We start from the raw sequence: 18,727 nt of genomic DNA on the forward strand, positions 1-18,727 counted from the left end.
AAAGTATAGTCGAAAATGCAGAGATAACCCAGTGGAAAAAATATATTCAGTCCTTGAATTTTTAAGCAATAATGATCCTTCAAGTTTTATTATCCAAGTTAAATTTTGGTTTACATTGCTTATGGCTAAATTGTATGTAAACAAGAAAATACTGAGCACTGTTTATACATTCAATGTATTTAGACAAAGGCATGAAACATTAATTGTTCGGAATTTTTTTTTCAGTCTCTTGAAAATCTGATGCATCATTCAGAGGAGAACCCAAATCAGATTCGTCTATTGGCACAGACTCTTACAGATGGAGGAGTCATGGATGAACTGATCAATGAGGAGCTTGAGACGTTTAATTCTCGTTGGAGGGAACTACATGAAGAGGTATGATGATAAGTGGGGAATCTCTTTACCTACATTTTATAAATATATGAGTGACACAGTCTTTTCCAGTAAAATGAAAAAAAAAAAAGATTTCTGCTCAGTTTAGTCTGATTTTACAGCAGTAAGTGAATTTTTTTTGACATGCATGTCATTACTCTTAGAAATACATGGTTTTTAACAGGAAGTATGATGTTTAACAGGAAGCTGATATATATCAAGAAAAAATACCATGATAATACCTATAAACTAATATTTAATGTATTCTCTTGGTGTTCCCATTTTTATGATGAAACACTGTGACCAAGTCAATTTGGGGAGGAAATGGCTTATTTCAAGTTACACTTCCAGGTGATAGTCTATCACTGAAGGAAGTCAAGATAGGAACCTGGAGACAGGAGCTGATGCACAAGCCATGGAAGAGTGCTGCTTATTGGATTAATTATCATGGCTTGCTCAATCTGGTTTCTTGCAAAACCCACTACTACAAGCAAAGAGATAACACTACCTTCAATGTGTTGGGAACTCCCACATCAATCACTAATTTAAAATATGCCCTACATGCTTGCCTACAGCCTGGAGGCAGTTTTAAATTAAGTTTACCTCTTCTCAAATGACTCTAGTTTGTGTAAAGTTGACATAAAGCTATCCAGCTTATATAATATTTATATTGTATCTTGCAGTAACATGGTTGATTTTCTTTCCCTAAAATAATGTGTATGTAAATGTAGCATTCTTTCTCTTTCTTCCCTTTCACCCTTTTCTATTTTACCTTTTAGTTTCTCTCCCATATAATTATTTCCACACAATGATTGGGTCATAAATAATTTGCTAATAATATATACATTTCATTCAGTACACTCAAAATTATATATTCCAATTTATTTAAATTGTTACTATATATCTTAGTCAATATTCCCTTGTGAAGATAAATCATGACAATATCAGCAATTAAATAGGAACGCATTTAATTGGTGCTGGCTTACAGTTGAAAGCTTTAGTCTATTGTTATCATGGCAGGAAGCACAGAGGCATGCAGGCAGGTATAATTCTAAGGAAGTAGGTAGAGAGTCCTACATCTGGATCCATAGACAACAGGAAGAGAGAACACCACTCAGTTTGGTTTGGGCTTTGAAATCAACAAATCCCTACCTCAGTGACATATATCCTCTGACAAAACTATACCTACATCAATCAATCCCCATTGTATAATTATCCCATTCCCTCTGAGCCAAGCATTCAGATATATAAGCCTATGGGGCTATTCTTACTCAAATTACCATACTACACACACACACACACACACACACACACACACGCACGCACGCACACCCACCCACACAATATATATATATATATATATATATATATATAAATTATTCATATATGAGGATTTCTATACATGGCATGATTTACCTAGCAAACATGAACAAAATAACATATATCTCCTACTCAGGCAATGTTCCTCATAGTCTTCCTAAAAATAGATTTTTAGGAAGAAACCTTATATAATGATAATTTATTATCAATTGTTTGAATATTTCTACTTCTGAGATACTATTATAATTTTTGGTTTACATGTAAAATTCCCTAATGCTCTTGCTATATGAATTTTAGTTTAGTAAAAAAATTCATCACTTCCATAAGGTGTACAAGATACAAGAAGATATCATATAAGGCATGGGAAGGAAGAAAATATAGAGGGTTGCTTATGTATTTGTATAATGACAGGAAATTCCAATGTAGGAATATTTCTTGTTTTCATCTTTATTTTACCCATGAAAGCATAGGTTTTTACACATTGCAAAGGGGAGTATTTTTACATTATTTCTCCCTTCAATGTTGAATTTACTCTATTTAATATAAGTAAAATTAGATATTTCTAGATCTAAATTGAAAGTGATTAATTATTTGATTTTGTTATGGAATTTAATATGATTTGGATGTTATTAGCATGTAAGACATTATGTTTTAAGGTAAACAGTTCAAGTCTTGAATGAAATTAAAATAGCGTATTCTTAATTTTTAGCAACTCTTCATTTTCCATTCATTCTGTTTTTGGGAGTAGACTTCTATGTCACCAAGTGTTTGTATTATATTTCTGCATTCAATAGTCTCAAGATCCAAAACTCATTTTTGATCCCAGACATTTATTTATGGTATGCCATACCTGTGATAAAAATATAATCTGTACCATCTATAAAGTGCACTGATTTGTTAGTACATGATTTTTTTTAAATAAGTGAAGACCTGTAAGGTAAACAAACAAAAAACCCACTAATATTAATATTGAGTCAGTTTTGTTCTGTTTTGTCCATTCTACTGGTAAATATGGAGCCTACCCTTGAGTCTGGTTTATATACTCACTCAGACCCAATGAGAGTTTGATAAAGTTATTTTTTCATTTGCAGGCAGTTATCAATTGGTGATAACTTCTAGATTAAGGATGGAGGCTTGTGTTCATTTCCCCTGTCAGCCCTGGGACATCATCTGACTTAGACCTGGGCAAGCCCTGTGCAAACTAACATACTTTCTATGAGTTCACATGGGTAACACTCCTGCGATGTCTACACGACCTAGTTTTCATGTTTTGTTCTGTTTACACTGGCTCTTACAATCTGTCCAGTTATCCCATTTAGGATTGTTTCAGGGCCTCTCACTCACTATGTAATGTCTGCTGTGGGTTTCTGTATTTTTTTTCTCAGCTGCTGCAGGAGGAAGCACCTGTAATGATGGTTGAGCAATGAGTACAGCAGAATATCATTAGCTATGGGTATATTCATTTAGCAGAACAATAGTATTTTCCTTCCCTCTTGGTCCAAGGTCTACCTAGCACTAGGTCTTAGCTACCTGAGCAGAGTCAAGCAAAAGTTCTGATTCATGCATTGAGCCTTAAATCCAATCATGCAACTGTTATGCTACTATGGCAACAGTGTACTTTGCAGGCAGGTCACCATTGTATGAAGATGGAAGTTTTTACAGCTGTCCTGCTGCTTACCTGTTGCCTCTTGAAGCATACAGGATACATTCCAGTACCATATATAAACAGTGGTCATTAGGTATGCCCTACTGTTCAAGCACCTGGACTTTTGGGGGTATTTCTTTTTTATTGGTTATTTTATTTACATGCATTTCAAATATTATCCCCTTTCCCAGTTTCCCCTCCACAAATACCCTATCCCATGCTTCTATGAGGGAGCTTCCCCACCACCCATCCACTCCTGCCTCACTGCCCTAATATTCTCCTACATTGGGGCAAGTCTCCACAGGACTAAGGGCCTCCCCTCACACTGATGCCAGATAAGGCCATCCTCTGCTATGGGTCCTTCCATGTGTACACTTTGGTTAGTGGTTTAGTTGCTGGGAGCTCTGGGTGTGTGTGTGTGCAGGGGGGGGGGGCTCTGATTAGTTAATATTGTTGTTCTTCCTATGGGGTTCCAAAACCTTTCGTCTTCAGTCATTCCCCTAACTCCTTCATTGGTGTCTCAGTGTTCAGTCCAATGGTTGACTTCTGAGCATCCGCATTTGTATTGTTCAGGCTCTGACAGAGCCTCTCATGGGACAGTAATACCAGGCTCCTTTCAGCAAGCACTTCTTGACATCTGCAAGTGCCTGGGTTTGGTATCTTCAAATGGGAAGGATTCCCAGGTAGGGTGATCTCTAGATGGCCTTTCCTTCAGTCTCTGCTCCACTCTTTGTCCCTCCATTTCCTTTAGACAGGAACAATTCTATGTTAATATTTTTGAGATGGGTGGGTGACCCCATGCTGTCGCTTCTGTCTCCAAACAGCAGAAAAGAGCGACAACACAGCATTCTTCTTAAAGCAGTTTATTCAGGAACCTTTCAACATGCATGCAGGAAAAAAATCTCTCTTCTTTTTCTCTCTCTCCCACCCCCAATCGCAATCCCTTATATAACCCTTCTACCACGCCCCATCAGCCCAGTCCACAAAACAGCAATTCATTGGCCAGAATTCATATGGTCCGATCTTGCATCATGGTGCACCTGCGCAGTTCTCACTATGGACACGGCTTATTTTCAGGTGTATGAGGAAGTCAGGTGCAAGTCATGAGACTTGGCTGCAGTCCCAGGTGCCATCTTGGGACTGCTGCCACACTCGCTCCTCACACCATGCCTCAAACAGCGGCCATGTCTAACCTCTGGATATGGTCTCTATAGGTTTTCTCTCCCCTTTGTTGGGTATTTCAGCTAATGTCATCCCAGTTTGTTCCTGGTAGCCTCTTGCTTTCCTGGCATGTGCTAGTGGCTTCCCCCAGTTCCCCATTTCCCTGCAACTCACAGACCACATGAAGACCAAGAAAGAAAACCAAAGTGTTTTTTGAGGAATGTGAAAGATTTAGGACTTTGGATTGGAAAAATAGTTGAATTTTGTAAGGAGAATTTCTAGTAGGATCCTGGAAAAGTTTTCAGAGGTGAGCAATATTGGCATCTGTGCTAGAGATAATTCATATGTTATTATGATAAAGACTCTTGCTGCCTTCTGACCTTGACCTAAAAATTTCTTTCTGGCTAAATTAAAAATTAATGGGACAAATTCTTTGGTGGAGAAAATTTGACAGCAACATAACATTGAATCTTTGGTATGTTGCTATTGATAGTGCCTATTCAGGTATCAGTAAAAGTGAACAGGTGGGGCAGAAAGTCAAGATGTATAGTTTAGAGAGGAAAATAATACTAGGAAACCTAGTGTTACATTTGAGAGACTACAAGTATTAAGGAGTTTAATACTGTTAAGCGAAGGCCCACTTTTCACTTTGACAAATAGAAAAGGTGCCTGCAACAATGGAGACCTACAATAAGAACCTGAGAAGGTGGGAAGCTCTGAGAAACCATTTTGTGAAGCTTTGAAACTTAAGGCTTGGTTGCATAAGTCACTGTTGGGTCATTGTTTTTCTTTCATTACAGTAACAGACAAGTCTCTAACTTAGAAGATGTCTAATTCATTGAATATGTGACCCTGGGTAACATTTTAAGTTTTCCATTTCCTCATGTGTGATAATTAATATAATCCCAAAGCATTATTGTGACAAGATTACTGGGTAAGGAGCTAAGATCATAGCATATATTTAATAAGTGACATTTGTTTTTCTTAATTTTCCTGGATTGAATGGCAGAGTGTGTGTCTTCTAACAAATGGACAAGTGCAAATATGTATAAGTATAGCATAAAGAAAAGCATAGGAATACAAATATATTCCAATGTTAAATGTAGCAAAATCTGCATCCTTTTAATAATCCAATGCAAATTGAACAGAACTGTGCATGCACTCCTTATTAAGGAGTAGAAATTTTTGCAAAAATGTTAAAGGATAAGCACTGAATCAGAAAGCTATTTAATAAATGTCTTAGTCAGGGTTTCTATTTTTGCACCAATATCATGACCAAGAAGCAAGTTGGGGAGAAAAGGGTCTATTCAGTTTACATTTTCCACATTGCTGTTGGTCACCAAAGGATGCAGAGGCCATGGAGGGATGTTCCTTACTGACTTGCTTCACCTGGCTTGCTCAGCCTGCTCTCTTATAGAACCCAAGACTACCAGCCCAGGGATAGTACCATTCACAATGGGCCCTCCTCCCTTGATCACTAATTGAGAAAATGCCTTATAGCTGGATCTCATGGAGGCACTTTCCCAACTGCAGCTCCTTTCTCTGTTATGACTCCAGCCTGTGTCAAGTTGACACACAAAACCAGCCAATATAATAAGCAATCAAGAATTTTGATGTGTAAAAAATATATTTTCTAAGTCTTAACATTAAGTATTTTCCAAGTTTGCCTTAGTAATGAAATAAACAGAATGCTATAAGAACACTAAATATACATTTGAAATAAACTTGAAACTAATGGTAATCTTTACTATGATATACATATACATATACATATACATATACATATACATATACATATACATATACATATACATATATATATATCCTTGTAGAGATTTAGCATTTGAAAACACAATTTTGTACTTTGTTGAAAACTATATTCTCTCTGAGATAATACCCTTTAAATTTATTGTGCTGGTATTTAAAATCTGTTATGAATATAAATGTATTTTTTAATATTTAATGTAAAAACTTCATTCATGAAATACTGTGTCCATATTACTGTCACTCCTTCTTTTCCATTCAAATTCTTCATGTGTTCTTCTGTCTCAAATTATTTACAAATTATCATTGTTATATATTACAAATAATTATATATATATATACACACATATGCATATATATTATATACATATGTGTGTGTAAAAACTACTGAGTCCATTTAGTATTGTATATACATTAGTCCTAGGCTAACACATTGGACTGGATATCCTTTGCAGGATGTCATCTATGTAGAACATTAATTTGCCCCCTTTTAGCAGCCACTGATCAGCTATCCTCTTTATCTAAAGTAGTACCATGCTGCATTTTCCATGTCAATATTTGCATGCCATATGTCCTAATTGTGCTGGTCAGAAAACCATATAGTTGAGATTTTGTGGTTGTATCTTCCCTGACTTGATTAAGTAACACTATTGAGCTACAAGAAGCCTGGTCCTACCCCCATTTTAGAATTTTCGCTGATGTTTTTAGTTTAGAGATTTTATTGCTGACATGTTGGCTTTGGCACCTTCTCAGACTCCTGGATTTTTTTTTTCTTTGACCAGCTGATGATTAGAAACTAAGATTCAAGAGTATAAATAAGGTAGTTTCTGGAATTACTTAGATAATTTAGAAATGCCTAATAATGTCAATAGTATTATTATTTTGCTTATTGTCACTAGCTATCTAGTCAGGATATGTTATGTGATGGTCGAGAGAAAGAAAATAATTATGGTTGAGAATTGTAACTTTGTTTTCAAGTCATCATATTTTGTTATTTCCTGGCTACAGAAAAAAACATATTTTCCTTTATAAAGTAACTACTACTTCATCTAAAAATGAGCTTTAACCCATTTTCTTCTCAATTAAATGCTTATGTCAGAGGCTTGAAAGGGTTTTTATTGCCTACCTAATGTTTCTTATAGCTGCAATTATGCAGAGATAAGGTAACATTCAATTGCCTGTAAAATCAATCATACAGCTAGGGATTTTATTGCCTATGAATATTTAAAAGAGATGTGCTAGATCCCATTCCTAATTTCAGAATGTGAATTCACATTCAAATAAAAAAATAAATTATTTCAGTCATTTTAAAGGCATCATGCACTCTTCATATACTATATTTTCTAGTCATAGGAACTATTTGGAGGATGATTAATAAACCAGAAAACAACTTCAAATGCCATACAAATCACATAATTTTAAGAATATTATAGTGGCTTTATTCTCTCTGTAAGTGACCAAATGTTAAAATGTTTTAGTATACAACAAAATGCTTAATAATTGTAGTGATAGTATATTGGTTATCCAGGACGCAGTACTTTTCCAACGAAGCAAGCGATACTGTGTTCTCTTTCTGTTCTCAAATTACCTTATTGTGTGAAAATTTTTATATATCAATTTTATGCAAATTAAATGAGTATCAAAAACTGTAAATTGGTTAGAGGCTTGTGAGCATTTAGATTCAAATGTCTTTGTACCAGGAAACAAGGTACATGAACATTTCATTATATTACCTCAAGCCTCTATGATCCTTGGTTTGTACTGAGGAAAAGCTATAGCAAAATGACTATTATGGTCCATGTATACTTTCTGATTTTCTATAGAGAGAGTCAACTCACTACAGACAAGAAATGTATAGAGCATAGTCACTTATAGTGATCATATACAGACTATTTTTTCTTGACATTATTCCATAAACAGCACAATATATCATATATTTCTTAATATTTATAATGAGTACCACAATGAATCTAGAGAAAATTGTAAATATGAAGTAAGGAGATATGTATATTGAATGCAAACAATTTATTTCATATAATGGGCTTGAGCATCTGCATAATAATAGTTATGAGAGTCATGTTGTAGATACAGCAGCAATTCTCTGTTGGGAATAAACCATTAAACCATTTCCCCATCATTGCTTTTTCTTTTTCTTTTCTCTTCCTTTCTTTTCTTTTCTTTTTGTTTCTTTTCTTTTCTTTTTTAACTTTGATACAGCTCACTCTGGGGCCAAAGTTATAATTCTCCTGCATTTTACCCCCAAGTGCTAGGGTAACTATGTTAGTGTGGGGACACAACTTCTGTCTGATTTTTTAATTTAAAAATAAACTTGGATCATGAGTTTAAAAGTATTTAAAATGGGGGGTTGAAAGATGACTCAGGAGTTGGGAGTGCTGACTGCTCTTCCGGAGGTCCTGAGTTGAATCCCAGCAACGACATGGTGGCTCATAAACATCTGTATTGAGATCCAATGCTCTCTTCTGGTGTGTCTGAAGACAGTGACAGTGTACTCACATCCATAAAATAAGTAAATCTTTAAAAAAGGTATTAATACTGAATGGAATTGGGGGAAGGAAATAAAAGGATGGAAGAAATAAGAAACAGAAGGAAGAATGTTGAATTTATCCACTATAAACAATATTCTTACATTGAAATAACTTTATGAAATATATCACTATGTGTGATAAATATGTAACTATAAAAAGTTTAGGAATAATTAACTAATAGCATATATTTTAGAATATCAAATATTGTAACTGTTTAGAAGTCCAATATGTATATAGTTTCTCATGAGATTAGTGTTGTTTTATCTTTATTAAAATTTATCTTTTTTACATATATCTATAAATTTATTTATGTGTTTGTTTGTTTATTATTTTCCATGTGTATATGTATATTGTGTGTGTGCATGTGTATATGAGTGTGCATGCTACAACATGCAAGTAGAGATCACACAACAATTTTGTGGTGTGGTTTCCTTAATCTACATTTATGTAGATGGGTTCTGGAGATCAAGCTCATGTTATTAGCTCTACATAGCAACTTCCTTTACACACTGACTAACCCATCCTGTATTCCCTGTATATAAATACGTTTACCTTACACAGAAGAAGAGTCAGAGTAACAAAGGAAAAACATCTGAACTGGTTAATTCTGCGTTAGTATTAACTGTCATGAGAGATAGCTGCAGAAACCCTCTAATTGTTCTCAATAATTATGACAAATTGTTCACTCAATGCTACATCTTGCTTAGGATAAATAGACCAGAATGGTAAATATTGATGCAAGGCACACTGAAAAGAATTGGCTTTGTGTCAATCAATTACAGGGTTTAATTTTGTTGCAAAGTCTTTGTCCAAAAAAAGAATATGCTTTATGATTGTGTTATTTTTAAAAATGTTGAACTATAATAATAGTAATGTTTATGCTTATTATTCAGTGAGCCACAATTTATATCTGTTCTTTTGCTGTTACTTTTATATAGTGTCAAATGTAATTGCAAACTACTTTTTAAAATAGATTTGATAATCTTAATATGCAGGAAGGATGTTAACCTGCATTGCTACAGAGAGGCAGGCTACATCTCCAAAAATACCTTGTGTTCTACATAGGAAAATGTCTAACAGATATACATTGAAGCATCCTCACTAGAAGAGATGTAGAAGTAAGAATTTATGGGCAGGGCATACAGGTAATCTACTTATGAGGACTAACACTTGTATTATGTTTTTCATGAATCAAGACAATTGATAGTAAGTAATTCTAAGTGTCAGACTCAAGCTGTCAGGGGAGCTTAACAGTTATTTTGAATGAAACCGGGGCCAAGGAATATCCAAACAAATGAATAAATTAAAGTACCTGCAGACTACTAGCACTAATTAGAAGCAAATCTGTATATAAATACGTTATCAGGAAAAATATCCTCCTCATAGAAAATGTTTGGTCATATTTGACATCAAATTAAGCATGCACAAAGAAAACAAAGCCACCATGAATCAGCATAAATAAAATGGAGCAAAACACATAATAAATACCAGAATTAATTTATATTATCCAGCTTTAAATTTACATTATGCAGGGCTGGAGTAATGGTTCAGTGGTTACCAGCACTGACTGCTCTTCCAGAGGTCCTGAGTTCAATTCCTAGCAACCACATTGTAGCTCACAACCTTCTGTAATGGGATTTGATGTACTCTTCTGGTATGTCTGCAGAGAGCTACAGCATACTCACATATATAAAATAAGTAAGATAATCTTTAAAATATTGTGATATAATTTGAAAATAATGTGTAGAATATTGCATCAAAAACTAGAGGATGAAAATGGCCTATTTTCTCCTTGTATTTTTCCTTTATTAAACTGTTTTAATTTCAGTCTATGCCCAGTTTAGAACTCTTTATGTACTATGTCATTAAGTGAATGAAATGTCAATAATATTGGCCTCTGGTTATAAGTAGTTTGTTATCAAAAATATAGTATAACAGTAACGATTATTCTATATATTAAAATAATGATATATTATACTTATAGACTTGTAAAGTTAATGCATTTTGTTCATTGTATATGAATAGTACCATCTTATGAGGTATTGAATATTATATAAAATGGTATAGAGCCAGAAAAAGGAATGATAGCAAATTTTAGTGTTTAATACCTTTCCTGGGACTTGAAAAAAAATACCTTTAATAATTTTGCCTCTCTATATAATAGTTTTCCCACATTCTAGAATATACTTAAAACAGGAGTAGACATTTCTAGCTCACTTCCCATTCAATCTTTCACTTCTTTATTGTAGCTGTCTTCTTCAAAAGTTCTGACAAGAAACATGAGAGATGAGATTCATCTAAAAGTAAAAATAAGACACATTGCAGGCATTGAATTCTGGGTGACAAGAAAAGAGAGCAAGTGTGGTAATTTAAAATAGATAACAACATAGATGAGACAGGTCAGTTGAGCAGAGAGTTGTAACTTCAGACAATTTTCAGTTGAAGAAAAATCCAATATTAAAGCATATTTAACATTAAAAATGAAATTATTACAAATAAGAGATGAATTAAAATAAACATTAGAAATAATATAATTAGTACTAGACAATGTTAAGTTGTGAAGAGAGTTGCAAGAGTGAAATATGGATTTATGGTGAACTCCATCTCTGAGAAATTTGTATTAGGCTTAGGTCCATGAAGTTATGGCTTGAGGAGGGTATAGATAGCAGAACACACAAATGGTATCATGTTTATTAGCACAAGATCTTCTTCATTGTAAAGTTACATTAAGAAGGTAAAGTGCTGGCCAACACTTCACAGCAAAAAGGGCTCCTATTCAAATTATCCTCTAGTCTACTTCAGTAAAATCATGTATTGTAAAAATTTTTAATTCCAAACCTAGGTTTCTACCGCACCTTGATCATTCAGTTCCCAGATAGAAGACCTACAACTTTTATTATTTATAATCTGCCTTAAATAGCAAAAGAGTGAGAGATATCTATCTTCTATGATATTAGAATCTACTTTCCTATTGATAACCACATGTTATTACTTACTATGTTTTAGGTGGACAGCTCTTAACTCCAATTGGGACAGCCCTCAGCACCACATTTTTAAAGACTATCCTCACTCATGGTGGCTTCTCCTCCTTTCACATTCTCCTCCTCCTTGTGTTTCTCCCCTGAACTCCAAGCCCAGAAACCCTATACCCAAACTATGTCTCCTGTGCCCTACTATTAGCTGTTGGCACCTTTATTCACCAATAAAAAACAACTTGGGGGCAAAGTTACATCATATCAATTGGTCTACATGAGGACTCTCTCCTCTGGAGCAACCTGGTCTTGAGGAAACAGTAATAGCAGCGGAATATAAACAGGTCAACCCTCTACAATATATAGTAAGAATAGCCAGTTTCTAAGCATCTCACATTTTTTTGTAAAATACTTACATAAATCAAAATTGCACACACATTCATACTTAAGGAATAAAAGGAAAAGAGAATCTTGGTTGTGTTATGTATAATTATTGTCTTCAAGAAGTGTTTGCTTATAGTCTGAAATAGCCAAGACCCCAGTCTTTGGAATCCTGTCTTACACTGATAGCAATATTCAGAACTTTCTCATTTGATATTCATTCTTCAATATGTCACCATGTCCTGATGGTTCTGATGTGGATTTCAGGTATCATTTCTCTTGTAACATATTCAGTTTACTTTAGCTCATTTTAGCCTGTTAGCTATTGGTAATTTTGGCTAAATTATGTTAATCAGATCAGCTGCATACTTTAGGGAAATTTGTATAAAAAGCATATGTAGAACCCTTGTCCAAAATGTCATAATTGCTAGGAAGCAACAGCAGAAACAATAAGCTAAGCTTGGGCTCTCTTACAATGGGTTACAATGTGACTACCTGGGTTACATACAAAAGATGACATGTCCAAGTATACTTTTTATGTTTTTTATTGCTTTTGCTATCTAAATTGTTTTCAAAAGTATTCAGAATTTAAGAACTTAACCTAGTTTCTATATAATATGGTTGGTTTATTATTTCACTGAAGATAACCAACCAAGGGATTTAGTTTTTATTATTTTTAGTGTGTTAATAATAGATATATCATCCAGGAATACAACTTCTTCTATATTTTTAATTTAGCACTTTCTTTACTTACATGAAGAAAAGATAATAAATACGATGAATCTTGACTTTCCTAAATTGTATGCTCTATGATAAAACTATTATAATTGTATAAATATTGAACTTCATGGAGGGTATTAGCATGAACATTTGGGTTCTAGCTGACTTGGTCTTTAGCAGTATAGACAATATATTTGTTACTCTAGTGATTTTAATTCATGACCATACTTTGAGAAGGAACAAATTGTTTATATTATTATATTAGTTATACTAATATTAATAAAAATGTAATATATGAGCATGTAATAAGTAACAACCTTTAAATACAGGAAATGTAGACCTAAAGGTTTTTGTTGTATTTTTTTCCTTCTTTCTTATATTTTTCTAACTCAACTCAATCAAGAGTGACTTTTGAAGAGGGAACTTCAATAGAGAAATGAATCCTGCAGTTAGGTCTGTAAGCAAGTCTGTGAGGACATTTTCTTAATACTTAATGTGGGTGGGTGGACATAGCCCACTAAGAATTTGATACCACTGAGGTTCTGGGGTGTATAAGAAAGCAACCTGAATGTATACCTTTTCATGGATGACCATTTGATATTGGATAACTAAAATGGTACTTGTCATTGGGAAAGACTATTTCTCATCCTCTTAGTATTTCTTAGTTGCCTGTGTTCTTTCTGTAGAGCTGTGGCCTTGTGAGCTTTCTCCCATTAACATTAGCCTGTCTATTGTTGTATTAGTTAAGGTCATGTTTAGGCAATCATGCTGATGAGACATTCTAAGACCCACAATCTTACAATACATCCCTGTTACTCTTGCTATTATACTCTTTGCACCTACTTACTCTTTTAAATGATCTCTGCACCTTATGTACAGTATTTCTATTATACATTTATCACTTGGTACTCTGTTCCAAAACTCTATATTTTAACTAGTTATGCTTTACTGTAATGGTCTTCATATGTTGAAAGGGGAAATATCCTCAATGACTAGTAATAACTACACTTATAGATTGGTTTAAGGACATGCATTTATAATGAATTGAGGGGTTATGCAGGCTGGTTAGTTAAATGTCAGCAACATGTTCCACTCTAAGATCCATAATTTCACTTGCCTTGGGTCGTTTGTTAGGTTTCTAAAACCAGGCAAGTTTCTCTTCTTGTTCATTAGCTTTTGATCCCAATTAGAAAGCTGTTGGTTATTGTTTAGATATTCAGGCAACTACTACATCTTTTAGTTTGTTTATCCTGCCTTGCTGAATGTTTTTGTTACTCATAGTCACCATAACTAGATAGGACTGCTAGTAATTCTCTTAAGAAGCTTACATGGCACTTTTTTTTTTTTAACCATTAATCTAGTCCTCTGGAAGGAGAGTTTCAGGTCATTTCCAGATCTAGGGTCTTTGGACCATGTATCTCATATGCTTGATATCTTCAGCAATAGGGACTCACTCCCTAATTCTTGTGGATAGTAAAATGCAAAATAACAAAAGCTGTATAATTTGGGAGTCTTTTGAACAACCCTGACCAACAACCCAAGGGAAAGCTTCTCATGTCTGGTATTGCGTTTGTTTTTTTTTTATTGGACAATAATCTTAGAAGGATTATTGTCATTGCAGATATAAAGATATCATTAATGTGTGTGTGTGTGTGTGTGTGTGTACACTGACTTATTTTATTAAAGGTATTTTAATATCTGTTACATTTGAGTTGCTTTGTACTATTTTTATACAAGTCTATTGTTATTTTACACTTTCTCTCCTTCCTTCTTAACTAGAGCCTCCCAATTTCCCCCCATCTGATCTTTCAGCTGACTTGAACCCTATTATTCCCTCATTATTGCCCCTCCACCCATAGGCCCTTCTTAATTTTCTGTTCTCTGTGGTTACTTCAGGTAATGTAATCATATCTGATGTTTTAGAACTAAGACATTAGATGAAAAATAGTATGCAACAGTTGTTTTTCTAGGTCAGGTTCACCTCACTCCCTGTGATCTTTACAGTTTCCATCCATTTACCTGTAAATGTCATGGCTTCATTTTTCTATACAGCAGTACAATATTCTATACTTTGTATGGAACACATTCTTATTATTCATTTCTCAGTTGAAGGTTATTACTATTTCTTAGCTATTGTAATAGAACAGAATGTACATGACTATAGAAATATCAAAGGAGTATGCATGCAATACACAGACTGAGTTGGATGTATATATGTACACTTACTCACATGTACTCAGATATACATGCAAATATAACAACTAATAAAAAATAGAGGCCATAAATTTGAAACGAGTTAGGAGGGATATATAGGAGGGTTTAGAGGGAAGAAAAGAAACTGGGATACGGTATAAGTGTACTATAATCTCAAAAAATAACGATGATGTGGCAAAATAGATTTTTTTCACATAATATACTTGACTACAGTTTTTAGTCCCCTCACACTTCCCAGTTCCTCCTTGCTTCTTCTGCCATCTAGATCAATCCCTTGTCTCTGCCTTGTCTGGCCTCAGCAGGAAAGGATGTTTCTCATCCTGCAGAAATTTGATGCTCCAGGGTTGGTGATCTCAGGAGGAGGATAGGGGAGAGGGACTCTGTGAGGAGGTACCTGGAGGGGATGCAGCATTGTGGATGTGAATAAAATAATAATAATAATAATAATAATAATAATAATAGTAGTAGTAGTAATAATAATAAATACAGATAAAATTAAAAAGAAAACAAAGAGGCATTTCGGGGATAATAATAAATTACAAGAAAATATAGTAAGATAGAGAAAAATCACAACATCAGAGTTGAACAAGACAAAAATAGAAGAAAAAACTTTGAAACAGAAGACACAAGAATCAGAGACGCACTCATTTACACACAAAGAAATCTGGTTCTCCCCCAAAAAAACCCATAAAAACTAACCTGGAAGTTTAATATATACACAGAATACCTGGTGCTGGTCCCTGCATGCCCTTTGCATGCAGCCTCGGCCTCTGTGAGATCATATGAGATGTGATGACTTTGATTTAGAGGGCCTTGTTTACCTTGTGACCTCCATCTCCTTGGGCACTTACTGTTTTTCAACCTCATCTTCTTTGGGAATCCCTGATCCCTTAGTGGAGAGATTTGATAACAACATGACATTTCTGGCTGAAATTCCAAGCACTCTCACTTTGCGGAATGTCTACCTATGGTTCTTTATATCTGTTCCCATCTGCTGCAACAGGAAAAATTTCTGATGATGTTTTAGCAAGGTTCTGATTAATCAACTAAAAACTAGATCAGTTGTTTAATTTGCTTTTAACCTCATTTTCTATGTGTACAATTTCAGAATCATTTTTACAGCTTTCATTTTACTGAAATTTATTTGCCTATAACTTTGATTTTTACCTTCAGATTAAGAAATAGTAGTTATTTCATATAATATAAAATACTATTTCAAGTTAGATTTTCATGCTTCATGCATCTTTAGTATTCATGGCTGCTTTGGATTTTTGGGGTAGTGTTAAAACTTTTTAACTTTTATTGAGGCAAAACTACACTAAAATAATATTTTTCTTTCCTTTTATTCTTTAAGGATTTAATACATGTATATTATGAATTTTTATTACATTAACTTCAAAGTCAATCTTCATTTATGTCCAAATATTTGTCCCCCAAATATCTTTCTGTCAATTTTACATCATCTTTTCCTAGCTTACTGAGGCAAGTTAGTGCTTTCATTATGTGAGTGGACCTACTGTCATCAAAAGGAACACAGGCAACCTAACAGGAAACACTTTCTAAAGAAAACTGCCCTTTCCTTTCATAGCAAACTTAACTTCCAACACCTTTCATCTAAGGGTGAGATTTTTTAGTTTCTCCCCATCTGTGCTGGAATTTTTGCTGACTGGATTATTATAATCTTGTTCGGGAAACGACAACCTTTGTGAAGTCATAAAAGCAATGATTTCTTTAGGGTCAGAAGACACTATTTTGACACATTCACACCTAATCTTCAACTCGTATAGTCTCTCTCAGCCACATGGGAGGGATGTGGTGTAGACAGCTCATCTAGGCCTGAGTACTACTTTTTAAGGAGTAATGTGGGTGGGAGAGGTATATGGAGTAACATCATTTACTTACAGTAATTTCTTCTGTTTCAGAAAATGCACATATAGAATAAGGAATAAAAATATGTTTAAGCTCATCAGTTTTTTATGTCATTGAAATACAGATGTGTTAATAAATTAGCATTGAAGGCATAGAAATAACAGAAAACTATTGTATTTATACTATATTACTGATTCTTACAGCTGCTTTGATCTATATTGAGAATTCTCAGATTTTTAGCACACTATCCTATGCTATTTATTGGTCTAATGCCAACAGTTGCATTTTGATACCTTATTTCTTTTTTGCTTCTTCTTCTTGTAACTGTAAGCTGCCCACTGCTTACATGAACCAGGGTACTCCTGAAAGGCAGGCTGGGGCTGAAAGAACTAGATGGCGAGAAAAGAATGAGGCCAAGAGAAATTTTTCTCTGATCAAGGCCCACGAGTTTACTAAGAGACTGTGCTTATAAAGGGGGGGAGGCCCATCCCCCCTCCCCCCCAATCCATTCTTGGTGTCTGGATAGGATGTGTCTCCAGAATGTCTCAAGGGTCTCTCAGCAGGTAGCAGAGTCTTGGAGAAGAGCAGCTGGAGTTGACATAACAATATAGCCATCTAAGTCAGAAGGCTACACCCCAGGTGATCTCATATTCAGTGGCAGCAAAGTCTGAATCAGCCTGCTTCAAGGCTGAGGGAGGCTACTTCTTCTTCTTCTTCTTCTTCTTCTTCTTCTTCTTCTTCTTCTTCTTCTTCTTCTTCTTCTTCTCCTTCTCCTTCTCCTTCTCCTTCTCCTTCTCCTTCGTCTCCTTCGTCTCCTTCGTCTCCTTCGTCTCCTTCGTCTCCTTCGTCTCCTTCGTCTCCTTCGTCTCCTTCGTCTCCTTCGTCTCCTTCGTCTCCTTCGTCTCCTTCGTCTCCTTCGTCTCCTTCGTCTCCTTCTCCTTCGTCTCCTTCGTCTCCTTCGTCTCCTTCGTCTCCTTCGTCTCCTTCGTCTCCTTCGTCTCCTTCGTCTCCTTCGTCTCCTTCGTCTCCTTCGTCTCCTTCGTCTCCTTCGTCTCCTTCGTCTCCTTCGTCTCCTTCTTCTCCTTCTTCTCCTTCTTCTCCTTCTTCTCCTTCTTCTCCTTCTTCTCCTCCTTCTCCTCCTTCTCCTCCTTCTCCTCCTTCTCCTCCTTCTCCTTCTTCTTCTTCTTCTTCTTCTTCTTCTTCTTCTTCTTCTTCTTCTTCTTCTTCTTCTTCTTCTTCTTTCTTTTTCTTCTTCTTCTTCTCCTTCTTCCTTTTCTCCTTATTTTTATGCTTCTTCATCTTTCTTCTTTTTGGTTGGTAGATGAGAAAGCATATGTGTCTGTGTGTGTACATGTTTGTTTCTGTATGTGTGTATATATTATAGTACACATATGGATGTCAAATGACAACCTTGCATATTAGTTCTCACATGAATTTTCTTTGATACTTTATATTTCTTCTTTTTATTTGCTATGAAATGCAGGCTAAAGGGCCATGAGTTTAGTTATATCTTTTTCCACTTTTTGTTATTCCTCTATGGGAGCATTAGGATAATAATCATTCCTATGGAGTCTAGGTTTTAGACTTGCTTGGGTAGGTTCTAGAGTTGTAAGCTCTTTAGTCAGGTAACTATCTTACCAGTACAGTATTTCTTTTTTAATATGTATTTTCTTTTAATTCCATGATTTTTCTTTCAGTCTCAGTTCTATATAATAATGAACTTCATACAGATGAAAGGGCATAGGACCCTTAGTATATATGTA

General features: G+C 34.8%; 1 protein-coding gene across 10 annotated transcripts in view; it reads left to right on the forward strand.

Annotated features, from left to right (window-relative positions):
- The window catches only part of Dmd (dystrophin, muscular dystrophy), a 2,390,387-nt gene that overhangs the window by 1,015,531 nt on the left and 1,356,129 nt on the right, over positions 1-18,727 (forward strand). For all 10 annotated transcript variants that reach the window (XM_006527768.3, XM_017318379.2, XM_017318378.1 and 7 more), the window contains one exon: positions 226-375. In XM_006527768.3, the coding sequence (XP_006527831.1) occupies positions 226-375 (150 nt within the window). The remainder of the gene's footprint in view (positions 1-225; positions 376-18,727) is intronic.

This window comes from Mus musculus, chromosome X (assembly GCF_000001635.26).
Source record: "Mus musculus strain C57BL/6J chromosome X, GRCm38.p6 C57BL/6J".
Classification (NCBI taxonomy): Eukaryota; Metazoa; Chordata; class Mammalia; order Rodentia; family Muridae; genus Mus; species Mus musculus.